Genomic DNA, 26,735 nt, shown 5'->3' with positions numbered 1-26,735 from the left:
GCTACAGAACCATTCACAAAGTGCAGCGTGGCTCATGCATATGCAGTTGGAAGCCAGCTGTGAAGCCACAAGCAGTTACAGTTGGCTTCCCAAAGTAAACATGGTGGCACCTAGACCCGAAGGTGGCTGAAGAGTCAGCTCGGATGAGGACGGTGCTGGATCCTTGGACACTTAAGTGTCCTATTATTAAGAATGACTTTTTAATTTTTTTGTTTCTAGGGGCAGAGTTGTCACCAATAATTATTTTTATATTCCAGTGTAGAGTCCATTAGAGGGCATGTGACCACAGAAATGCTCCATCTATATATTATATAGTGTTAGCATGGGTGATACATTGTCTGTCATAGCCTTGTCAAAGGGGCAATTTAACATATTGGTGGGCCACATTTAGCAAATAGCTTTGCGTAAAAGTTTAAATACATGCTGAAATAAACATATATGTATTACTGTCTATCTGTGGATTTATCTTAAGTTAATATTTTAATGGGGTTACAATCAACTTGATTCCGAGAGGTCTCTCAATTTCGTAGAGCAGCAGGAGATCAAGATTAGTATCTGTTTACTTGGTAAAATGTATGTTCACCTTGCAAAGTGAATGTTGATAAATAAGGTAAACCAGTGTTTTGTTTTTTGTTTTTTTGTTCTTTTTTTGTTTTTGTTTTTTTAATCTCAGCCATGTACTAGCAGAAATCTTTTTTTTTTTTTTTTTTTTTTTTTTTTTTTACTTCCTTTGCCCATTATTGGGTACTCAAGTTCACCTTATTTACCAACATTAACTTAAAGTAGAACTATAGGCATTTTGATTGAGTAAGGAAGAGTTATTATAACCCTTGTCAGATTTTTTTTTTCCATCTGTGTCCCATTGCAGAGATTTACATTCATTTCCTGGCCTATAACCAAACAGGAAGTGAGGGGAAATCCCAGCAAATTAAGGGAATCTCTTAGCTCTTGTACACACGGTTGGACATTCCGATGGAGAATGTCCAATCAGACTGTGTTGTCGGATAATACGACCGTGTGTGGGCTTCATCTGACTTTTTCCGTTGGAATGTCCGACCAACAAAGTTTGAGAGCTGGATATAAAAATTTTCCGACAACATGATCCGAACGGACTTTGTCTGATCGTTTGTAGAGAATTCCGATTGGACAAAGTGCCACGCATGCTCAGATCAAATTCCTAGACCAAAGCTATTGGCTACTAGCCTGAACGTAGTCCCGTTGTAACTAAATAACGTCATCATGTTACGAACGATCAGATTTTCCGATAACTTTGTCCGACCGTATTTTTACAACACCAGTTTCGGACAAAATCCGACGGCTTTTGTTGTCGGAATGTCCAACCGTGTGTAAGGGCTTAGAGACCCCCAGCTCACCAGAACTAGTGTCCCCATTGGAAGATTTCCCCTCTATTGCTTTTCCGGGTGTTCTAATCCATCTCACCTCTATCCAAAATATTAAAGTTTTGCCTTTAGTTATACTTTATTTATACTTTGATTAGGTTACCAACATCTACTCCTACTGTACTTTAGTAAATCAAACCCAGAGATTATTGCATCCACATAACTGACAATCAACCCTATTAAGCTTAAAATGTATCTAATTATTTAGTTTTGGATAGAGAATAGAATAATTAAAACCTCTGTCTAGTTTTTATTGTTTTCTGTGTGGTTATGGAATGGGAACTCCAACAACCACATGTAGGTGTGATACTCAGGTGTTCACAAACATTGAGTTATAGTGTATTCGTGTATATGGGAACTATGTATAAAGATACACACTCTTAACACCCTTCTTTGCAGACTTTCACCATTCTCAGGGGGGCATTTATTGATTCTTTCACAGCCATGCAATGCTATGCAGGAGCAGTGAGGCAGGTTTGTGATAGATTCATTATACTTGGGCAGGTTAGTTTATACATTCTCCTATAACTACTCTAAAATAGCACTGCAATAGAAAATAGAATAAAGCCTACGCCTGACCACACCATAAAAACGGTCACATAGACGTTAATTTGTATTTAAACGTGTTGCTAATTTGTCCCGCCCAGTGTCTCTTTATTGACATAGGATATCAAAGAGGTGCCACTAACACCCCAGGCATCAAAATTGAACTGTTTGTGGTAATAATATGTGTAGTTTCCATCAAGCAAAGAGCTGGATACTTACTCCTTTTGGTTACCCCTTGAAAGGACATAGCATAGGAACTGAGTGGATATAAAGAGCAAAAATAGAGCAGACTAACCAAAACTGCTCCACTATTCAAAATAACAGCTGGATCTTGAGATCATAACTGATGGTTTATAGTGCCACTTGCAAAAGTAGGATGCTAGGTACAAACAAAGAAAAAAGCCTAGGGGTGGCTTCTGCTAGTGGCCATAGCCCTCTCCCCATCTGGAACAAACAGGTTTTTAAAGGATTGAGGACCTAGTTTCCCTGCTGGGAATCTTGTTCTCTTATTTTAGATGGAAAACACATTTCTTTTGTATATTTTTACACTGTGGCCTTCAGCCATGCAGCTGGCTGGATCACAGGTGGGATATATAGATCATGGTAGTCTCTCCAATTGTAGCGTCGATACGCATGCACTTCATGCGGTTTTGATCCTAAAATCCAGCTTCAAGTCCTTCAGTGAACACAGATAAAAGGATTTTACGGTGCATCCAAAAATCCTATTATTCCACTCACAAGTTAATATATCTATACAGTTGATGTTGCAAGTTGTCCAAACTTGGTTTCATTCTTAGCCGCTCAAGGGCTGTATTTCGCATTGTTAGTCTTTTATGCCCTTCAACAATACCATGTGCACCGAGCAAAAGACACAGGAGGCAAATGCCCTAGATACCTGAATCTGCCGATGCAAGTTTTTTGGTGGAGAGTAGCTTTACCCTTTTGCCGCAAGAGCAGTTTTTGTGTTTTTTGCACACGTTAAAATATTCATTTTAGGCCTGAGACCTTGGTTAGTTAAAACCCATAAACCGTATATATTTTCGTAAAAGCAGAGGCCCTGTAGACTAAAATAGTGGTAGTTCCAATTTTTTGTCACAAGATATTAGTGCAACATTTTATCAATCACAAATTTTCAGTAAACAATACACTAAAGTTAATTTTATGGCACACAAATGCAATATATTACCCAGTTTTTGGTAAAAGATGAGGTTTCACAGAGTAAATAGATACCCAAACATGTGAAGCTTTAAAATTGCACATGCCCCAATTTTTGTCATTTTTATAAAAACTTCATTTTTATTGTTTGCAAAGACAAAATATTACAGACAAGAGCAAACCATGCTCACATATAAATGACAAACAACACAAGAGCAGAATTTCCATTCAATATACTGTTAGCTCATATGGAAGGACCATATACAGCAGCCATTCTCAACCAGGGTTCCTCCAGGGGTTGCTAGGGGTTCCTTGAGCTGTGGCTGATGAACCACTTTTTGATAGTGCCTACAGAGTTCAAGGTTCAGCATCACTTAGCAAGCCAGCAGCATGACACCAAATATTTTTTAGCTGTCTTTAAGGGTGGCATTCTAAGCACCACTTTAAGTGGGACATTCTTCATATCGGCCATCAGTATAAGGGGCATTGTTCCCATTGACCCCTGATAAATTGGTTTTAGTAAGGGTTCGAGACCTGAAAATTATTTTTGGGGTTCCTCTAGGGTTAAAAATTTGAGAAAGGCTGATATACAGTATGAAGACATAATTGGGGTCAGCACATGCAAAATGCAGAGAGATTAAAAAACAATGAGGATATAACTACAAAGTATCCATGAGTCATAAACCACATAAACGGAATATGCATTTGTCAAAACCAGTGTGAAACAAGAGTATCCTGGTCTTAATATATAGCGTAACCATCAGGTGATATAGTTTGCTCAGATTCTACCCAGAGAGACAAGATTTTGTGTAATTTCTTAGGACAACCCCTGGCTTCATATGTCAATCTATATAGTGGAATTGCCTCAAGTAATCCCCAAATTTACAGTGGGAGGGATCTGTGATTTCCAATGCATTGCTATAGATTTCTTGGTGTAAAAAAGGACCAAGCACAAAAAAGTTTTGTGCACCGAGGGAGACTATTGTTGTTTATATAGCTGAATAGGCATTGTAAGGGATTAAAAATATTAAGCTGTTGTGTAAGCAAGCTAATAAAGGCAGTAACTGCAGACCAAAAGGCTCAAATAGGTGGGCTCTCCCAGACCATATGAGAATGTGCCACCTGCAGATGAGCATTTAGAGCGAACAGCGAAGGGCAATTTACCCAGACATGGAGTATAATATGATCAATAGAGGAATTTGGTCTGGACAGCCTTATCCCCAGATGAGATGACCATGGAAACTTGTAAAGGAAGGATTTCCTGCCACACCACCTCTCTGAGATCCGGATGATCCGCTCTTCAGTGTGATTCAGTACTTAGAAGGCAGTCCGGTTTAGAATAAAGTAAAAAGAAGTATTATGTGAAAATAAGTTTAGAATGTGAAGGGTCACATAACATTTTTTCCAAAGCAGAGGGTTTCAGAGAAATGTTAGTCAAGCCAAGTTGTGTCGCTACTGTGTGTCATAATTGCAAATATCTGAAATAGACCATGACAAACTTAATATCCAAAATTGTCCAAAGGCGATGCTTTAAAAGCTCCTACAGGTCATCAGTTTAAAGTTAACCATGAATAATGGCCCTAGAATTATTGCTCTCAGTCTGGCGTGTGCAGCTATATGTAACATATATATAGTGCAGTCAATGTATTTGTATGTAGGTACCCCTGATATGTGCATTTATGTACATGTGTGGAGACAGGGAGGGGTTAAAAATGTTAGCAGTGGGTTTAAATGCTTGGATGTACCTTCAAATTGTCCATTTATTCACTTAAAGCATAACTCCACTTTTGTTGAGAAAAAAAGCAGATCGAAAAGGAAAGGTCATTTTTAATAACATTCAATTACAATATGTTGTGTATCGCAGTTGTACACAATATTTTTATTTTTTTTATTTTTGTGCTATTTTTTTCCCCACAAAAGTGGAGTTACCCTTTAATTTTATTGCTATCGCATAAGGGACCAGTAGAAGAATCTGGGGGTTTGTGGAAGCGACTTCTATCTGAAAGCCGATAGTGTGTGCAAAACCTCACACTGCTGCCAACATATGACATACATCAATGGTAGTGAAAGGCTTAAACCTATGCTGCCAGCTACCAACCTGTAACATGCACCAATGTTGAATAAATAAGGTCTTCAAATGGTACCGTACTTCACTGTTACTAAGGGAAATCTGTCCATGCAGGCTCTGCATATATCCAAAGGCCATATATGCATGCAAAATATAAACACAAAATAGAGTGCACCAGATCGAGCGGATAAAAACACCCTTTAATGGGAGTGTGAAGCACATGATCTGAGCACTGACAGGCTGACCCCCACCCCTTCAACCTCTGCAGCAATGATGGCAGCACTCATATGTCTATTTCCCAAAGATAACCTCTGGCTATGACGCCGAGCATGTGCACTCAACTTCTTTGGTCAACCATGGCGAGGCCTGTTCTGAGTGGAAACTGTCCTGTTAAACCGCTGTATGGTCTTGGCCACCATGCTGAAGCTCAGTTTCAGGGTCTTGGCAATCTTCTTATAGCCTAGGCCATCTTTATGTAGAACAACAATTCTTTTTTTCAGATCCTCAGAGAGTTCTTTGCCATGAGGTGCCATGTTGAACTTCCAGTGACCAGTGTGAGAGCTATAACACCAAATTTAACACACCTGCTCCCTATTCACACCTGAGACCTTGTAACACTAACGAGTCACATGACGCAGGGGAGGGAAAATGGCTAATTTGGCACAATTTGGACATTTTCACTTAGGGGTGTTCTCACTTTTGTTGCCAGCGGTTTCGACATCAATGGCTGTGTGTTGAGTTATTTTGAAGGGAAAGAAAATTTACACTGTTATACAAGCTGTACATTCACTACTTTACATTGTAGCAAAGTGTCATTTCTTCAGTGTTGTCACATGAAAAGATCTAAAAAAAATATTTACAAAAATGTGAGGGGTGTACTCACTTATGTGAGATACTGTACCTTGTTCATAGTTCCTACAGTGTCCACTTTAGAGTTTACCATTACTGCTAGCATCTCTCCTTTCACCAGCTTCCTTGTGGGAGTGTTTTTGACATCTGTTGGTGTGACCTGGATTACCAGTATAATGGTTATTCCTCATGATATGCCCACTATAACCGCTCCAGCCCCGGAAGATTTTACCCCCTTCCTGACCAGAGCACTTTTTACAATTTGGCACTGTGTCGCTTTAACTGACAATTGCGCAGTCATGCAATGCTGTACCCAAACAAAATGTATGTCCTTTTTTTCCCCACAAATAGAGATTTCTTTTGGTGGTATTTGATCACCTCTGCAGTTTTTATTTTTTGCACTATAAACACAAAGAGCGTCAATTTTGGAACACAAAACAGTATTTTTTTGCTATAATAAATATCCCCATAAATGTTTTTAAAAAACACATTTCTTCATCACTTTAGGCCAAAATATATTCTTATACATGTTTTTGGTAAAAAAAAATTGCAATAAGCGTATATTGATTGGTTTGTGCAAAAGTTATAGCATCTAAAAATATGGGAAATATTTATGTAATTTTTATGACATTTGTATTTTTTTTTTTTTTTTACTAATAATGGCAGTGATCTGCGATTTTTAGTGGTACTTTTGACACATTTTTGGGACCATTGACAATTATATAGTGATCGGTGCTATAAATATGCACTGATTACTGTGTAAATGTCACTGGCAGGGTAGGGGTTAACACTAGGGGTGATCAAGGGGTTAAATGTGGGTTCCCTCAGTGTGTTCTAACTGTATGGGGATAGGACTGACTAGGGGAGGAGACATATGATTGTTCCTACTTTGTAGGAACAAACTGATATGTCTCCTCTCCCCTGACAGCACAGGGATTTGTGTGTTTACACACACAAATCCCCCTGCCTGGCTCTCATGCACACGATCGCGCATGTTACCTTAAAGTGGTTGTTAACCTCAGTGTTGGAATCGAAACAAAGCACATACAGTATATTTGTAGTGTTTATTTATCTCCAAAGCTCTAAGTGTCTTTTCTCTCTGGTGCTTCCTTCTTCTGTTATCACCATGAGTCACTTCTGACAAGTTTTCCCGACATTAAATAAATTTGTGATGGGGAGGGAGCTCAGCGCTGAACTTGTATATACAGAACACAGTTCTGTATTCTTCCTTTGCTCCTGTTTGCTGGGGGGGAGGGGGTGTGCCTTTCTTCCAATGAGCTCTCATACACTGTAATTGTAGCTCTCCACCCCCTCCTCTCTGCTCCTCACAGATGCAGAAGGATTTTTACATGATTCTGCCCTTTTGAAGGGGTGTAGGAAATAGAAGACTGCAGATAAACAAGTAAACCCTATGTAGGAGTCACTTCACTGGGTATATGAGAGGCTTTACAACCACTTTAACCACTTGCAGACCAGACCATTTTGCTGGTCAAAGACCAGACCACTTTTTGCGATTAGGCACTGCGTCGCTTTAACTGACAATTGCGCGGTCGTGCGACGTGGCTCCCAAACAAAATTGACGTCCTTTTTTTCCCACAAATAGAGCTTTCTTTTGGTGGTATTTGATCACCTCTGCGGTTTTTATTTTTTGCGCTATAAACAAAAATAGAGCGACAATTTTGAAAAAACGCATTATTTTTTACTTTTTGTTATAATAAATATCCCCCAAAAATATATAAAAAAACATTTTTTTCCCTCAGTTTAGGCCGATATGTATTCTTCTACATATTTTTGGTAAAAAAAATCGCAATAAGCGATTATTGATTGGTTTGCGCAAAAGTTATAGCGTTTACAAAATAGGGATAGTTTTATAGCATTTTTATTAATAATTTTTTATTTTTTTTTTACTAGTAATGGCGGCGATCAGCGATTTTTATTGTGACTGCGACATTGTGGGGGACCCATCGGACATTTTTGACACATTTTTGGGACCATTGTCATTTATACAGTAATCACTGCTATATAAATGCAGTGATTCCTGTGTAAATGACACTGGCAGTAAAGGGGTTAACCAGTGGGTGGCAGTGTAGGGGTTAAGTGTTCCTAGGGGTGTGTTACTAACTGTGGGGGGGTTGGGCTTTCATTTAGTGAACACTGATCTCTGCTCCAATCACATGGAGCAGAGATCAGCATCACTAGTTGCTAGGCAGAATGGAAAAATGCTGTTTACACAGCATTTCCTCCATTCGGCCGCTCCGTGAGACGAGTCCGCGGGTCCCGCGACCGGACTCACGGGGGCCCCGACCAGCGCGGGAGCGCGCCGATGGCAGGGCGGCATTGAATATTGGACGTACCTGTACGCCAATATGCCTGCCCGTGCCATTCTGTCGACGTACATCGTCGTGCGCTGGTCGGGAAGTGGTTAAAAATACAATTGTCATAATAATGTGATTTCTACATAAGCATGTGTATAGAAAAAAAATTTAATTGCACCAAATAAACAGAACAGTGATTTGGAAAGATGCTGAGTGTATCTTTTTGTGTCCGTCCCCTACTGCAGTCGTTATTATTAATTTGGAACCACTGATCAATATGAGGATAGGAGTTGCCTATCTATAAAATTTTCAGAACTGTTTCTATTTTGAAAATATAATCATTGTAGATTTTTTTTTTCTGCATTTTAATTTTTGTTTTGCTATTTGAAACAGAATTGGGTGGAGAAAGCAGAAAAACAGAGTCTTTTATCCGACACCTTAGACCTGTCAGAACTTTTCCATCCGGATACATTCCTGAATGCTTTACGTCAGGAAACAGCAAGGTAAATCTGTACATGTTATGTATGTCTCTATTTGTTTAATGAGTGTAAAGCAGATTTCCAGACAAAAAATGGAGGTTAGCAACAGGTGAAAAGTCATTTTCTGTTGTGTAAGATTTTTGCTATTGTGTGTAACAATTTGTACAAAAAATGCAAATGTAATGTAAAGCTTTTAGGTTGTAGCAAGGGAAATCTGTCCGTATTTTTTAAGCCGCTACAAACTATTCTCTAATGAACACTCCCTGTGCAAACAGTCAGTTTAGAGGAGATTTCACGGCAGGCATTGCTACAGCTCATAATGAAGAACTTATACACGTAGCCTAACATTGTGTAGAAACTGCAATTTTTTTGTCGCTGGTGTTTGAAAAAAAAAATCATATTTTTACATGGCATACAGTAAGGGAAAGTGGACTTTTTGCATGAGTTCACACAATTAGTCTGCTAAATTTTGCTTGGTTTTTGCTGTTCTAAAACCATGAAGATTACCCTTTTTGTTTAGAGTGTCAGTATGGTGACAGGTACTAACAACTACTTTCTGAAACTGAACTGCAGTTTCCAGCAGACAACGCCATTAGCTTCCTATTTTAAATTGGCCAGTAAGTAGTAAGACCAGTATGACAGCCAGGAACCAACATTTTTAGAAGGGTGTTAGAAATGGCAGTGTGGGTATTTTTCCCCATGGCGGGTTCTTTTTAAAGTGGTAGTAAGCTCCGCGTTCTCACTTTTACCTACAGGTAGGCTTATAATAAAGCTTACCTGTTGGTAAAATGAATATCTCCTAAACATGCACTGTTTAGGAGATATTCACATGTTTTGTGCATGCACACTGTGCTCTCAGTTCAGGACACACTGAATGTGCTGTCAGTCCAGAGCGCTGTCTTGCGACCATGACTCCTCCTGTGCTCTGCATGGAAGTGACGTCATCGGGGATTGGCCATTTAAGACCGGGTGAAGATGGAATTCCTGATAGCACGCCATTGGAGGGTCTTCCATAATGTGATGCATACTAGCACATTATGACATTATAGAAGGAAAGGGATCTTTGGCATGATGCCAAAAATACTCATAAATAAATATACAGTATCTTACAAAAGTGAATACAACCCTCGCAATTTTGTAAAATATTTTTTTCTATCTTTTCATATAACAACACTGAAGAAATTACACTTTGCTACAATGTAAAGTAGTGAGTGTACAGCTTGTATAACAGTGTAAATTTGCTGTCCCCTCAATATAACTCAAGAGTAAGCCATTAATGTCTAAACCGCTGGCAACAAAAGTGACTGGCATCCAGTTCGCATGACATGCGAGTGTGACTGGCTCTAAATGGAGCCAGTTCACACATGTTCGGGATGGCCGCGGGTCCTGTGCATTTTTAGGTTAAGTTCAGGTGCGAATTCAGGCAAAAATTCAAACCTGAATGGCATCTGAACTGGTGAACAGGAATGCACTGGCTGGAAACCGCAGCCGCACATATGTGAACCCAGCCTCAGACACAAGCAGTAATAATAACCTTTAGAGTCCTACTCCCCATATTATGCAAATAAAACCCGTCCAAAACTATAGAAAATTTTTTCTGTTAAAATAATAGAAGATAATTGTTAGTGTTGTTTTTTTGTTTTGTTTTTTACCAAATTCTTGGTATTTAATATTTTCAATATTTGCAACTGCAAAACAGAAGTAACAATTAGTTACAAGTTAGAAAAAATAAGACAGAAGAAAAAATACAATATCAGACTCAGCAATAACATACCAACAGTATGGTATACCAATACACTGGCCAGTTACAGTACAGCAAATGAAACTACTTGTATAGTACTAGAAAAATGAGAATTATTCGTTTTCTCCCTAATCAATACCCAATCAAGCATACCAAGTGCCCTTTTAGTAAAGAAAAAAAGAGAGCAGCTTTTGGGCAACTATCATACTAAAACAGAGAAATGATGAGTGAACAGTATAAATCTGCAACCGTATCCGAGGAGGCGAGCCAACCACCCCACACTTTATCAAACTTGGTAAAAGCTCCCCGATTGGAATAAGTTGCTTTATATAAAGGCACGGCTTTGTTCACTAATGACTACTAGGATGCTAAGGTCGGTGGAGATGTTTTCTTCTAGGACAAACTAATTGATTTCCAAGCAATTCAAAAATAGTGTGAGGAGAATGCGTATAGAGTTGGTAGTAGCTAAGGAATCCAAAAGGCTTAACAGGCATGTTTCCTCAGAAATGGGGACAGAAATACTGGTGATTGAGCATATAGAGGTCATAACCTCCCACCACAACTGTACAATAGCCGGACTATCTCAGAATATATACATAATGTCTTCATTAGGTGTGGAACAGTGCCAGCATGGAGAGTTGATCCCTATATATTTTTGCCAGTCTGGTTGGCCTAAAGTAAACCCTATGTAGAAATGTATAGTGTACTAAACAGTCTCTGCGTGGAATGTGTCAGATTTGGCTTTTTGTTTCTCCACGTTTTTGTGTCATACTAATACAAACAAAAGAAATAAATATGAGAATGTCTAAACATTTTGTAATTGCAGTAGTTTTCTGGGCAAAGTGGTGCATTGTTTGACAGAAATGCAGGGGTGCCAACATTTTTGGCCATGACTGTAAATGCCAGTGGTCAATACATTTGTGTATTCAGAGAACATAGCTGTCCTCTTGCTGAATTTTGTTCGCTTAGTTAAAATAAGCATACTACAGTTGTAAGCTTTGAATACGTTTCTTGCGTCTTCCTTTTAACACTGCATTTTCTGTCCTACTAGAACAATGAACTGCTCAATGGATAACCTCAGATTTGTAGCATCCTGGAAAGGACGCATTCATGATGCCAAGCTCCAAGTCAAGGTAATAAAACACACAATAAACATCACACGGCACAATGAAAACGTCATGTTCAGACAAGATGGTCTGGTCATTGGTATGCAGCTCAGCTCACTACATAATAAAACTCCTTTAAAACTCCATTGTGATTTACCTTTGCCGTGTTTTCCTATTAGTCAAACAGCCCGTTATGTTTTCCGTGTTATTTGGCATAATTTGCAAACAGCGCGCAGTTGTATGTGACCTCTGTAGAAGTCAACAATTAAATTAACAGCCCACGGGATGGTTTATAATGGCTGCTGTCTGGCACAATTTTGTATTATAGAATAATAAGCTTCAGAACTTTACATGTCAGCAGTTTTTCCTGCTGCAGATCTGCTTTGTATAATCACACTTATTAAAAGAGGAATGGCGTGGGTCGCAGCCTAAATATGGATCTGCATTAAATATTTATGAAGTATTTCATTTTGATTAGAAATACGAGTTAAACTGAAAATCATACCTCTTTTTAAATGAGTTTGTCCATTTTTTTCATGGCTACTGACTTGTTAAATTACTTACCAGCACCTTGTATCTGTTTAATACCAGAGATGACATATGCATGTCCAACAGCATTCTCATACACCAAACTGCTACAATCACTTCCAAGGCCAATGCTGCATGACCATGACCCATTAGTTAAAGTGATTGTAAAGGCAGAAGGTTTTTTTTTTTTCCTTAATGCATTCTATGCATTAAGATAAAAAAAAAAAAACACCTGTGTGCAGCAGCCCCCCTAATACTTACCTGAGCCCATCTCTATCCAGCGATGTTGCATGAGAGGCTTGGCTGCCCGGGACTCTCTTCCGCCATTGGCTCTCGTTGCTGTCAATCAAAGTCAGTGAGCCAATGAGGAGAGAGGGTGGGGCCTAGCCGGGGTGTCAGGGAACCTCCGCAGCAAATGCCCGTTCCCATGCACTAATCACCAACCTTCGTCCCTCCAATGCGAACACGCGTGCGCCAAGTCTCAAGCGAGTCCCTGATCCAGTACACGCACTGGCACATCCACCTGAACAGATATGCGCATTGGCACATCCATCGGAATAGATATGCACATTGGCGCATCCATCGGAATAGATATGCACATTGGCGCATCCATCGGAATAGATGGGCGCATCCATTGGAATAGATATGTGCATCAGCGCATCCATTGGAATAGATATGTGCATCGGCGCATCCATTGGAACAGATATGCACATCGGCGCATCCATTGGAATAGATATGTGCATCGGCGCATCCATTGGAATAGATATGTGCATCGGCGCATCCATTGGAACAGATATGCACATCGGCGCATCCATTGGAATAGATATGTGCATCGGCGCATCCATTGGAATAGATATGTGCATCGGCGCATCCATTGGAACAGATATGCACATCGGCGCATCCATTGGAATAGATATGTGCATCGGCGCATCCATTGGAATAGATATGTGCATCGGCGCATCCATTGGAACAGATATGCACATCGGCACATCCATTGGAATAGATATGTGCATCGGCGCATCCATTGGAACAGATATGCACATCGGCACATCCATTGGAATGGATATGCGCATTGGCGCATCCATCGGAACTGATATGCACACTAGGCACATCCTTTGCACTGGTATGTGTGCGCATGCGCGCACGCCAACGAATCACGGTGCACGCCGCCTTATTTAAATGAGGAGCCACTTGGTGTCAGTACTGGATTGTCTCAGCTTGTTCCTGTATACCTGCTGTTTGTTACCTTGTTTGTCTTCTCCTGATCCTGAAAACCTGGCTCTCCCTGACTACTCTCTTGGATTACCTCTGCAACCTTGTCTGTCTCTGTTTACCTGCACTGACCCCGGCTTGAACTTCTGACTACAGCTCTGTCTTCTGATTTTGTACTTCGCTGCCTAGCCTGTTGCTGACCCCTGCCTGTCCTGACCACGAGTCTGTCTGCCGTTTGTGTACCTCTCTGCCAGCCCGTTGCCAACTCCTGCTTGTTCCTGACCTGCTATTTACCTGCCTACAGGCACCTGCACCCTTCCGCTGCCCTAGCAGTTCCTGTCTCCGCCTCCAGGGGTGCTAGGACCGGGACCGTGCAAGAGGCCGCCCTTGTCATTTCGGACTCTGCTGTAGGGTACATGACCCAGGGCGTCATGTGTCTGAATGGTCACACGGAGCTGCGGCTCAGGTCTGTTGCCCCCATAACAAGTTGCTAGCTGTGGGGGCACTTGTCAGGAGGAGGGGCCAGGAAAACCAAAGAAGAGGGACTCAAGAAGAGGAAGATCTGGGCTGCTCTATGCAAAACCATTACACAGGTAAGTATAAAATGTTTGTTATTTAGAAAGAAAAAAAAAAACAAGACTTACAATCACTTTAAAGCCTTGTGGAAGAGGATAGAAACACAAGGTGAGACATAAACTACTGCAAGAAAGCTTTATCCTCTAAATCGTGCCATACATGGCTCAAATTTCGATAAACCCCTGACAGTACCACCCAACTCAACAGAAGTCCTTGACTTTTGTTGAAGCAGCTGGGTGGAAAATTGTCCTCTGAATAGCGACTTTGTCAAATCAGATGCAGCCAAATAAGTATTCTGACCACAGCGGCTGGCAGAATACAATAAGTGGCAAGGGAGATTTGCCCATCCACATTGTTTAGCATATAAGTCTATGTCAGGACCAGGTTGTATCTGGGCACATATTGCATACCTTGAGGCTTCCTTCAGTGACCACTGCATGTTAGAATAATAAGTAGTAGCAGAGTTAAAGGCAGCATCATTTTTAAGCAACCCCCCCATGCTACCTGTAATAGTAAAGCTAAGTCCTTCTGACTTCTGAGCCTCCCTATTAGTATCTTGGAAGGAAAATGAGGTCCGGCCATATTTTGTTTTTACAGAACAAGTTAAAATTTGCATATAACTCCAGCCTTAAATCAAAGGCTTCATATGCCTTGCTTATAAATATTGTCAACATATGCTCAACATGAATTACCCGGTATTGTCACATATTTGTTTTAATGTCTATGTTTACTGAATATTTCCAGTGTATGTACTGCATGTACCAAAAACTGAGCATGTTACACATTACAGCCATATTTAGGGTGTAGCATGCTCTAGCACCTCCCACCACACCTCCCCCACATCCGTGGCCACATCATTCATTCACAGCAATCTTTGAATAAAGAAACTACAAGTTCCGTTGCGGCAGACGGTACTTATTTGATGTATACCCTGAAAAGTGATGGTTGGTGGATTTACTATCATTATAGATATTCCAATCTTTAAATCTCCCTGATCAGGTCTAGTCTGATCATAAAATTGTAAGCCTAGCCAAAACTTTTTTTATCTTAAAAAGGTTGTAAGCAGTTTGTATGTTTTTTTTTTTATTTTTTTTACGAATAAACATGTTATGCTTACAATGGTATTATACGGAGCGGCTCCAAACCTCTTCTTCTGGGGTCTGCGCTCTTAGCTCCTCTGTGCAAGCCCATAGGAAGCTGCTTCATATGAAGATGCACCTGCAGGCTTGCTCCCAAACCAGGCTGTGTGCATCCATAGACACATACAGCATGAATTGATTCTGCCCCTGCTCCCTCCTCACGCAATTTACTTGACAGTAGTAAAAGCCAATGGCTCCCACTGCTGCCTCTCTGTCCTATGAGGATTCTCACCCAATTTAATTGACAGTAGTAAAAGCCAATGGCTCCCACTGCTGCCTCTCTGTCCTATGAGGAGAGAGAGAGACAGGAAAGCACTGCTGTGGATGGGCACATCACTGAATCGAAATAGGGGTCTGGTAAGTATAAGAGGGGTGAGGGGGCAATAAAACATCTGGGACTGCAGGGAATGTATTAAGGTAAAAAATGTCCTGCCTTTACAACCACCTTAATCATACAGTACAGGGCACTGTAGATATTCATGAACACCCGGGTTTATAGGCCCCTACCTTTTTTGGTATTTGGGCACTGGCACCCTTAAAATTCTATCCCACTCTGTGAGACCTGTGAGTTTTTTACTCATTGTGCCTATGTCCTTAGGGGGTTCAGCTCTTCTTCTCTCTGGAGAAGTTTTTCTATGCTTAAAGTGGTTGTAAGCCCTTACAAACCACTTAGACCTACAGGTAAGCCTAGATTAAGGCTCACCTGTAGGTCCAAGAAATATCTCCTAAATCTACACGGTTTAGGAGATATTTGCCGAAAGACAGGCACCGCTGTCTACGGCGAGCAGGCGCACTGAGCACGGCGATGTCAACGGCAATATGCCGCGAGTGACGGCTCCCGTGCGCATGCGCGGGAGTGACGTCATCGCGGCTTCATCGAATGACAGCGGCGGATCAGCGAGACCCACCGAGAACATTGAGGCTCCGGACTACAGGGGACAGCGGTGACTTCGCTGGCTCCTGTGTCAGGTAAGTGACACATAATGGACTACTATGCGATGCATAGTAGTCCATTATCCTTTACCTTTGCAGGGAATCAAAGAGGAAGTAAACCCATCAGGGTTTACTTCCTCTTTAATTCGTTTTCTTATTTTGGATTAAGAAAATCACCACCAGCAAATCGATGTCTTTTGAGGCTTTGGCATGTCATGGTTTTATATAATGCTTTAATGTAATGACAAATAGACTTTAAAGTGGTTGTAAACCCTTACAACACACTTTGACCTACAGGTAAGCCTAGATTAAGGCTTACCTGTAGGTCCAAGAAATATCTCCTAAACCTACACAGTTTAGGAGATATTTGCCGAAAGACAGGCACCGCTGTCTACGGCGCATGCGCCGTAGACAGCGGCACGCAGGCGCACTGAGCGCGGCACCGTCAACGGCGAATATGCTGCACGTGGCGGCTCCCATTACTCTGCCTATATATAGAAAATGTTTCTTACTTGAAGGATTCTGCAGACAGAAAATCGAAGACGCTGTTAAAGTGGTATAAAACCCAAAACCAGGTTTAGGTTTTTTTGCCCTCTGTTTTCACCAGATGATCTGGTCAGTAGTACACCTCCTGTATTAGAGTGCTCACCCTCTGGATCAAGGAGCACAGGGTCTTTGGACATTCTAGGGGGAGGGGTCTGTTAGATGGACTATCAGATTTAGACACAAATAATTTGAAGCCAAACTCCAGCTAATACTTTATAAGCAGGTACAGCAACTATTTTTTCCTTTTGGGATAAAGGTTTTACATAAATAAAAGCTGATCATTGTGAGCACCCCTGTCAGTGTGCTTTGTCTCAGCTCTGTACATCCTAACTCATACATCTGCAGAACAGCTTGTTCTTTCTGTTCTTCTCTTCTCGAGATGTTGCCTCATCGCTCTCTCTGATCACTGGGACTGTGACATCATAATGGGCGGGGACATCATCCGGTGATGTCCCTATATAAGTCGCCGCACGCTACTTCTCTGTCATTGTGACCGGAGAGAGCGACGAGGCAACATCTCCAGAACAGAAGAACAGAAGGCCAGAAGACAGCGGCGACAAAAGAGCTAGAAGAAGGTGTGGTGGCCCGGCAAGAAGAACCGAAGAGGGGGACAAGACCCCTGAAGTCGGAAGCAGAGGGCGGCGGCAAAGAAGAAAGCCGGGCTTCTCTGCTAGTAAAAGAGCTAGCAGAAGATAGTGGAGGAGTCCGGCGAGAAGACCCCCGAAGACATGCAATAAACTATTTTAACCCTTGTGTGTTGTTTTTTTTTTACTTTTTTTCACAGGTGAATGGGTAGGGGTACATTGTACCCCATACTCATTCACATAGGGTGGGGGGCCGGTATCCGGGGGCCAGTATTTTTAGCGGCGATTTACCGTCAGATTTGTGGCGCTATTCGGCCACAGCAGGACAGTTTTATCCCCTGATAGCAGCCGAGAAAGGGTTAAAAACCACCACAAAGCGCCTCTGCAGAGACGTTTGGCTGGCGGTATAGTCACGGTGCCCCATTGATTTCAATGGGCAGGAGTGATGGAGGAGCGGTGTATACGCTGCTCCTTCACCGCTCCAAAGGTGCTGCTAGCAGGACTTTTTTTACCATCCTGCCAGCGAAACGCTCCAGTGTGAAAGCCCTTTCACATTGCAGACAAAGCGGCGGCTGTTTCAGGGCGCTTTGCAGGCGATATTCTTAGCGCTTTAGCTTTAGTAACATGTTACACCCTGAATATGGGCATAACATGTAACAAGTGAGCTTATCCTTTAATAACTATACAGGTATAAGGATTTTACACACACACATTTGTGCATGGTATTTTTTAGCTCTTATATATCATTATCTTTGAAATGCATTAGTCTTATTACCTCTGCTTTGTAGTCTTATCACTTTGTATTACATGCAGTAAAGTGGTTGACAATGGCAGGAACTTGTCTATGAGAACACACATATAGAGTCTGTACTGCAGCTGATTCCAGAACCTATTAAACTGTACGGTCTTTCTACTGTTGAATAGGGTACCACCAAATGACTTCCTGTGTTATATTCTACAGAGACCTTTCTCCAGGACAGAACACTTGTTAAATGGACTTCACCACTTATATGACGTGAATAGCACTTGAGAAAAATGAAAGGCAAAATTTAGCTCTTATTAAACTCCAACCATCATATTGTTTAATGGACTTCTGTACTGTAACCATAACTGCAGATGGGAGTCATTTAGATAGCAGCTGCCTGTTGATTGCTAGTAGGTCTCCATTGTTTTTCAGTGGGTGTAATATTCCCCTCGCTGATTTTATTTACTTTGGCCTCATTTGTGTTTGGGTTGAGCATTTTTCAGCCACACCAAACAGTGTTTAACGATGTTGTTCCATTAAAGTACGCCTAGCTTTGAATAGCTGGATTTGTATTCAGAACAATTAGAGAATAATTAAAGGAAGTTGATTGATGATAATAGCAGCTTGTTTAGGTGTCTTTAATTTGCCATTATGTTTAGGCGTTTATATTAAAGCGAAACGGGTGTGCACTTGCCACTTATATCAGCAGGCCACGTAATGAGATCCATTCATTCCCTGTGATCTTCACTGGTAACAGGATCCGTTAATACAAAAGAAAACTCTCACTCAGGCTACATTCACACCTGAGAGTTTCAAAGTCGCATGATTTTACTGTGATTTTGCCATGTTTTTGACCGCGATTTTGTTCAGGTCACCAATGTAAGAAGGGAGAAAAATGCCTGTAATCTGCCCCAAAGCTCATGTTCTTTTTTTGAGCTTAGGGCATTTTTCAGGAGTTTTGCTTCAGGTGGGTGTTGGGTGTTTTCAGGTGTTTTTTCTGGCTTTTTATGAGCTTAAAATGCTCAGGTGTGAATGCAGCCTAAAGGTGGGTACACGCACAGCCTTTTTTTATTTTTTTTTTATTTTTTTTTTTTTTTTCACCCCCCCTGCCAGAATACAGTGATCAGCACTCCTGGCTGCAAAGGCCAAGCGTTGATCGAATGCTGGTTTTCTAGCAGGACTATATGACAGAAGCCAGTCATTAGACTGGCTACTGTTGAAAAGACAGCTGTACAGGCAGTCTTAACCCTGGTACACACTAATAGTTATTCTTTTTTTGTTTAACCCAGCAACGTTTGTCCAGCAATCTCCCCCACTGAGCCCCCACCGCCAGTAAACTCCGGTAAGCACACTCTGCCATTGGCTGATTGGGAGCTGGTCGGCTGCTTGTTCTCTGGCGTGCTCGTCTGACAGAAGCTGGCCAAACGTCCGGCTTCTTTTGGGCTGGCTGACACACACATGGGATGGATGTCGGCCGGTTTTTATTGAAGCGGCCGATATCTCTCGACATTCAGCCCTTGTGTACTAGTCATTAAGCCTTGTATGTTTAAAATAGAAATAAAGGCACAACATTTGTATTCATTTTGCCTTTAGCTATACTTTATGGTTAAATTATTTTCATATATTAGTTTGGATACACATTGACTGCTGTATTTTCCTGAAGTTCTTATTTACGCAATTGCAAATAAATGCCCCAAAATTGTATGAATTGCAACCCCTTCCTTCTTTTTGGCTTTTACCTCTTTACTATTATTTTTTTTTCACTTAAAGTTAACCTACAGCCCTGCAGTTGAATAGGCACTTTTTCTTGGCAAAAATCCTTGTACCATCTTCCCACCATGTACATAGCTGGCACAGTTTTAGGAGCTTTTGACATTATTGATGTTAGATGGGGTTCAGAAGGCACGTACCAGAGCAATGCAGCCTCACAATACATAATGGCCGACAAGAACCCAAGCTTCCCATTCTCACCTGCCTGCCACCCATAACACCAGAGAGGTGCCAGTACTATGCCAGTCCCTTTTTTGCTATGAAAAGCTTACCATTTAAATTGGTAGTCTACCAGCGAATTAGTTCTCAGTTACAGGGCTGTACAGTATTTAAAAAAAAAAAATACACTGATCTTTTTATTTTATGCTTTGTCAGTGAACTACTCATACAGCCATTGTATGTTGTTCATATGACTGTGTACTATTTCATCTGAATAGACAAGCCTCAGTACAAAAGTCATTTTGGGTAAATTGTGATATTGAATCTATTGAAAGTTCAAATGTCAGGGGTATGTAGAAGTAAGGCTTTCTGTTTGAATTGTTAAATCATTTTATTCATGAATTGTTGGGTTCTGTGTGCCCTACTCATCTAATGTCTTGTTTATGCAGAGATCAGCTTATAACAGAACAATGTGGTTGTTTTTTTAGATACATTTTACATTTGCTAACACTAGGTGATTTGTAATCGGGCAGGAATGCCGGGCAATTTGAGCAGACCTTCCTTTTTACTGTATTGTCTGCTTTAAAGTGATAGTTCAACATTTTCAGTCACTGATTTAATGTTTATTTTGTCGTGCTCAATGTGGTAGACTAAAAAATAAATGTTGAGGGTTTAATACTACTTTAGGGTATAGGGGGCCTCAACTGTGGCCCTTGAAAACACAAAAAGGCTGCACATAATATAAAATATTTTTAAATCAATCTAAAACTGCAGGCACACTACAGGAAATAATGTTTAGAGCCTGTAGATATTCTGCAGCTGTTTTTGGAGATTGGAAACCTGCTGCAGAAGGAAGTCAGAGATTGGGGATGTGTTATGTGAGACTGCGGGGGATCAATATCATTACAGTCTCTTATTATACTCCCACTAGTGGGCTCTGCAAAGGACCACAGATTGGGTACAGGGACTTTAAAAAAAAACACTCAGTTCCAGTATTGTAATGTTAAACATGCATGTTAATGGAACCACACCATCATTGTGCACATTTACCACAGTGCTTTACAAGGACCCTAAGCCCTGTTGCACATCAACCTGAGAAGTGGGGGTGGGGGTATGCATTTTGTCTAGGTGAGAAAGATGGAAGTGCTGCATAAAAACCTTATGATATTAGAGAGTGGGAGGGGGGGGAAAGCAGGGGAAATCTTTTTTGTGCTGCTTTAATGTTTTAGGCATGTCCCACTCTGCAGATAACACTGTATTATTAGATTCCTAATTAAGGTCCCACATTTCCAGACTACTCAGACTGGGTGAGTAGTAACCTCACAGTTGTAGATCTTCACGGCAGGGAAGTACGTACTCATCAACATACTCAAGAATACACAACTAGTTTTAGATGGGTTTTGTAAATTTGGATAAAAGTGTACTAATATTTAACACACTTTATCAGACCTGGGAAGTTTTGATAAATGTTCAAGATGTCTTTTGACACTACTGAGCAATGCAAGAAGCTTCCTCTTAAACAATACCACCTACTAGGCTTTGACTTTTCCACATGGTTTTTATTGCAAAAGCAAATTCCAGTCCCCTAGAAGCTAACAATGAGGAATAGTTGAGGTGTTTGTTTTGAAGTTAGATTTCCTCTTCTCACACATCACAGTGCATTCCTTGGCTTCCTGTTATTTACATGTGTGTCTGAGGCTCCAGACCCCGCCATTCTGTTGGTCACGAATATATAGTATGCATCTAAGGCAGCATTCTGCAGTTGATGATCTCTTGTGTTTGTGTTGTTAGATCAGCGGACTACAGCTGGAAGGATGCAGTTTTGATGGAAATCGACTTTCAGAAAACCAGCATGACTCTCCGAGTGTCTCTATGGTACCACCTTGTTATATGGCCTGGATTACACAGGTACAGTAGTACACAATCAAGAGCCAACCACCAATGTCAGCACTGTTCAGCTGTACCCAATCTTCTAAGGAGCCATGAGCTGTACACCCTGGCTTTTCTTCATGCCACTGGGAGTAATCTGAGGATTTAAAAAATTACTCCTGTGCTGATGAAAGCTTCTAACAATCGCTGCTATCAATGCATTTTTGGAACCCCCCCCCCCCCACAGAAATAACATGCAAAGCCAAGGTTATAAGTGTTAATGTTTCAAATGTTAACCACTTTCCGCCCGCCCACAGTACATTTATGCTGGGTTCAGACATTCTGCAGCCATGGCTCACAGCAGGGGGGGTCTAGTGCTGTTCTCTGATCCAAGTGTGAATAAGGGTCGGATTTCTGCCTGAATTTGCACCTGATTCAGAGCCAAAGACGCACAGCACCCTTTACACCGCCCCAGAGGTGTGTGAACCATCTCCATTGAGAGACGGTCACACTCTTCTGTCATATGAATTGGATGCGTGGAAAGCCACATCCAATTCACATAAGTGTGAACCCAGCCTTACTGTGAGTGGGTTGCATCTGCAGGCTTAGCAGCGTACTAGTACATCACTTAGCACGTGCACATTGGTGCGCCCCTTGAGGCATGCAGAGGTGCGATCCTGTGAAAGCTGTGCTCGGTGGAAACAGTGGATCAGGATGCTCAGTACCCAGCTGCTGTGAGTGGCCAGGGTATCATGTGACTGCTATGACCAATCGTAGCGATCGCATGATTACAATGTAAGCAAAACAGTCATGCATGGCTTCCATTCATGACTACTTGCTTACTATTGTGATGCTGTGATTGGCACACAGCTATCACATGGTACCTGGGCCAATCACAGCCAAGCACAGCACCTTGTACTATGTGATTAGCTGAAAGAGATCACAGTGGTAAGTAAGCTGTCATGAATGACGGTTAAAACTATTGCTTATAACAGTGATCATCACTTTATATGCAATAATAGTGTAAAAAAAAAAATCTTGATCACTATGATGTCACTGAACTACTCCGATGAGAGTATGTAAAAAAAATCTTAACGTACTCTCAACAGTCAGTATACCTGATCACCGCCACACCAGTCATTTGATGATGTTGTACTGCACTGATGACAGTATGTAAAAACAAAGTTGTGGGGAAAAAAAATGTTTTATTTAATTTCTGCATTTTCCCCAAAACTTGCCATGCCTCTTACTAAATGATTTGGGCTGTGTACTTTCCAAAAAGTGGTCAGTGGGGGTGGGGGGGGGGGGGGGTACTTGTACTGTCTCTACAACTAACTAAATAATATACACAAATTTTGGTTATTTTTAACAAAGAAATGTAGCAGAATGCATTTTGGCCTGAGGCCTCTTTCACACAGATGATCCATTTAGGTCCTCCTGTCAGTTTTTTAGGCGGACCTGAATGGACACTCTATAGACCTCTGTGGAGAATCGGATGTCAGCGGTGACATATCCGCTGACATCTGACCCACTCTGATCCGAAAAAGTGTGACGGAGGAAAAACCTACTTTTCCATCCATAATCGGGTGACGACGGACTCTACGATTTGTCTTCACCTGATCCCCCATAGGGGAGAGCGGCACTTCACAGTGTTCAGAGAAGGACCTGTCATCTGCCTGCTCAGCGGGTATCCAGGTCCCAAGTAAACTCCTTATTTAAATATTAATTTTAACCTCACATATATTAACATGACCTCATATATACTAACATAAGTAAACCGTGGATACTATAAAGGAAACTGTAAAGATTGTGGCATGCTTAGATTATCTGCCACCCAAGAGGTGGGGTAATACCCCTGCTCTACAGGACATAATCACTTTCAGTAATATTAATGAAATTAAACAAATAATAATAATGGTCAGAAAAGAAATGCAGACTGTGAAAGTTGTAGTCCCCAAAAATGTCCCCTTAGATTTGTGGTTAGCAAAGAAGTGACCCCCCCCATCCTTACATTGGTCCTCACTCCTCAGTGCATAAATGTCTTCTGGTACTGGTGGTTAGTGGCAAAGCACCCCTTAAATTGGTTGCCAGTGAAAGAATACTTCCCTTTACATTAGTAGTAAAGGTGACAGCTGCTCCTTTACATAAGTATTTGGTGGGAAGAATGCTCAACTAAGAGACAGCTAAAAAAAAGATGGTTGATGCCAGTGGCTATTTACCTCTGAGGAGAGGGTCCACTGGTGCCACACTGTTGGCTCTGGAACTGTGCAGGCACTTTCGGGCAGGAGAACAATAATCTGTTACCAAATTGTTGGTGAAATGCCAAGCAAATGTTTGACACTGGTTGAAAAAGGCTATGTTCGAGTGCTGCGACTGATAGCTCTATACGCGACTCACTTTATAAACAGATATATGTAGATCCTGAAAAATGTATCGAGTGCTAATTTTCCTGAGAAAAGACTGAGCTTGTCAAAGATACATATATAATCTTTTATAGCAGTGGTCGCCAACCTTTCAGACCTCACAGATCACTAATCATCATTGCATCTCACCTCCTTATCCAGCCATGTGCTCAAGCTATGTGCTCCCTCCCACATTCTGTGATTGGGGCTGCCATTGTGGAAGTCCCCTCTTTCTTCACCTCCTGCTCTTTGCACTTCTCCCAGCGCCTTCCTCTGAGTTCCCAGGAGCCAGAACTAGGGAAGAGGCATCTGGTATCAATGCGCCAACAGTATTGAATGTCAGCGCACATTGAGAACAACACTGGAAACAACATCGGGGCGGTATACATCTGCCACAATGTTGATTTGCAGCAGAACCCCTGGGGACCACTAAAATTTTCTTGTGAACTATCAGTGATCCACAGACCACTTGTTGGTGGCCACTGTTTTAGGGTACCAACCAGGAAGCAGATCCAGAATGTGTAGTAAGGTAATATGGCTGTCCTCAAATAGATAGTTACAAAGTTATGCAGATCTTGTTTTTTTTATACATGAACACTCTTGTGTTAGGATTTTAGCCTACCCAGAAACATAAAAACAAAACAAAAAAATGTGTCCTTGTAACAACTGCAGACTACAAAATAGCAGGATGACCTGAATGGTTCATATTAACAGATCACCTTTTTACTCCTATAGATTGTAGCTACACAAGGGATGAATAATGCTGGCCATACACTATACGAAAAAGCGGGCGAACCCAATTTCAAATAACGAACGTTCGGCCGTGAGCACAAACGATGGTGCCATCATGTAATGACCGATAAAACGTTCAGTGGATATAAATAAATACATTTTATGTTTGTTTTTTTACATATACCTAGTGCATACAGGTCGGATGGGAAACACATTAACCTTTCAATTTATCGTTCGTTCACCAGAAAATTTACAAACTTGTTTTTTTTTGGCTCAAAAACGTACAAACAATTATCAATTTTGTGCCCATTAACTGGCCGAAAAAATGAACGAACAGTCTAATGACTGAATCTGGGCCGATTTTTTGTATAGTGTATGGCCAGCATAAGCTATCCAGATTAAGCCCACAATGGGGACAGTGAACCATTCACCTTTGTGCAATCCCAAATGGCATTTATAATCAATTCACAATATTCTCAGATATCTCTACAGGCTACATTTTATACTCAATAACATTACTACTACAATCATACACAGTACAGCTACAGTATGTTCTTGGGTTTTTGAGAGGAAATGAAAGGAATTTGAGGAAATTAGAGTACATATTTACAACTGTGCCTGAGGTACATCACCAATCTTGTCTCCAAATATCACCTAAATGTCCTTTCCACTCCTCCCGAGACCTCCTGCTTTCTACTGTTCTCCTTCCATGCTCATCTCCAGGACTTCTCCTGAGCCTCTTCCATCCTTTGCAGCTCTCTACCTCATTCTGTCTGGTTATCTCCTACTCTGGCCACCTTTAGGTGATTCCTAAAAACTCTCTCTAGGGAAGCCTATGCTGACCCCAACTAATAACTAAACTTTTAACTCTTCCATCAGCTTATTAACCTTTTGTACCACTTACCCCACACTATTAGATTGTAAGCTCGTATGACCCTCCTAACCCTCTTGAATTTTATTGTATTGTAATTGTACTGTCTCCTTTTATATTCTAATGCACGGCGCTATAACAAATCCTGCATAATATTAACTAAGGATACCTACACTGATATAGAGGCCATATACAATACAAGCCCCATGATGGCATTGTGTTCATGGTAACGAAACTAAAGAACCTAAAATCTATGTCATTTCACCAGTGCCAGGATCACTAGAGAGGCCAAAAGGCCATACACCAAAATGTACTCACCTGTTTCAATAATGCTTAGCAGAATTCTTCTATAGCTAGTGTTGAAAAGCAATTGTAAATAGATTTCACATCCTTAGGCCTGCGGTTCAGGCAAGCCAACGCCATTATCATCTATACAAGGACACTGCTATTGCTGACCCTTTATGCTTTATTGTGTCAACAGAGTACACCTGGTATCTATTCTCCGGAGGAATGCATTTCTCTGCCGGTATACACCAGCGCTGAGCGGGATCGAGTTGTGACCAACATTGACATACCATGTGGCGGAAACCAGAATAAGTGGATACAATGCGGAGCTGCACTGTTTTTGAAAAATCAGTAGAGGAATTCAAGAACATATAACGGCAATGTGATATATTTCCTCCATGCAATATTTATATACGGTTAATATTTTGTAATAGTTGTTTATTAATGTTTATGTTGCATTATATGTATGAAATTGTTTTATTAAAGGGTTTCCTGAATTTCTAAAAATTATACATGTAATCTGTTTAGTTTTTTTGCCACATCTCACATAAATCTATGATTCCTCCTCATATTTCACATTTTCATTTGCAGTGATAAATATGATTTCTGCTTTTGGCAATAATTGGTAAATAGGGGGGGTATGGCTCACTCTCTCTCCATATGCTTCTCAGGTTCCTGCAGATCAGTTAGAAGTTGCTTAACATCTTTAATTGCATCACACTTCC

At 41.1% G+C, this 26,735-nt stretch overlaps 1 protein-coding gene across 3 annotated transcripts in view; it reads left to right on the top strand.

Moving 5' to 3' along the window:
- DYNC2H1 (dynein cytoplasmic 2 heavy chain 1) overlaps positions 1-26,520 on the top strand; it is a 694,454-nt gene extending 667,934 nt beyond the window's left edge. For all 3 annotated transcript variants that reach the window (XM_077484358.1, XM_077484357.1, XM_077484356.1), the window contains 4 exons: positions 8,727-8,836; positions 11,605-11,686; positions 21,643-21,759; positions 26,207-26,520. In XM_077484358.1, the coding sequence (XP_077340484.1) occupies positions 8,727-8,836; positions 11,605-11,686; positions 21,643-21,759; positions 26,207-26,365 (468 nt within the window). In that variant the 3' untranslated portion in view covers positions 26,366-26,520. The remainder of the gene's footprint in view (positions 1-8,726; positions 8,837-11,604; positions 11,687-21,642; positions 21,760-26,206) is intronic.
- The last annotated feature ends 215 nt before the right edge of the window (positions 26,521-26,735 follow it).

Source organism: Lithobates pipiens, unplaced genomic scaffold, assembly GCF_037356315.1.
Source record: "Lithobates pipiens isolate NorthernLeopardFrog02 unplaced genomic scaffold, aLitPip1_a1.2 Scaffold_16, whole genome shotgun sequence".
Classification (NCBI taxonomy): Eukaryota; Metazoa; Chordata; class Amphibia; order Anura; family Ranidae; genus Lithobates; species Lithobates pipiens.
The sequence above is the reverse complement of the archived record's forward strand: the minus strand, read 5'-3'. Positions and strand labels throughout refer to the sequence as shown.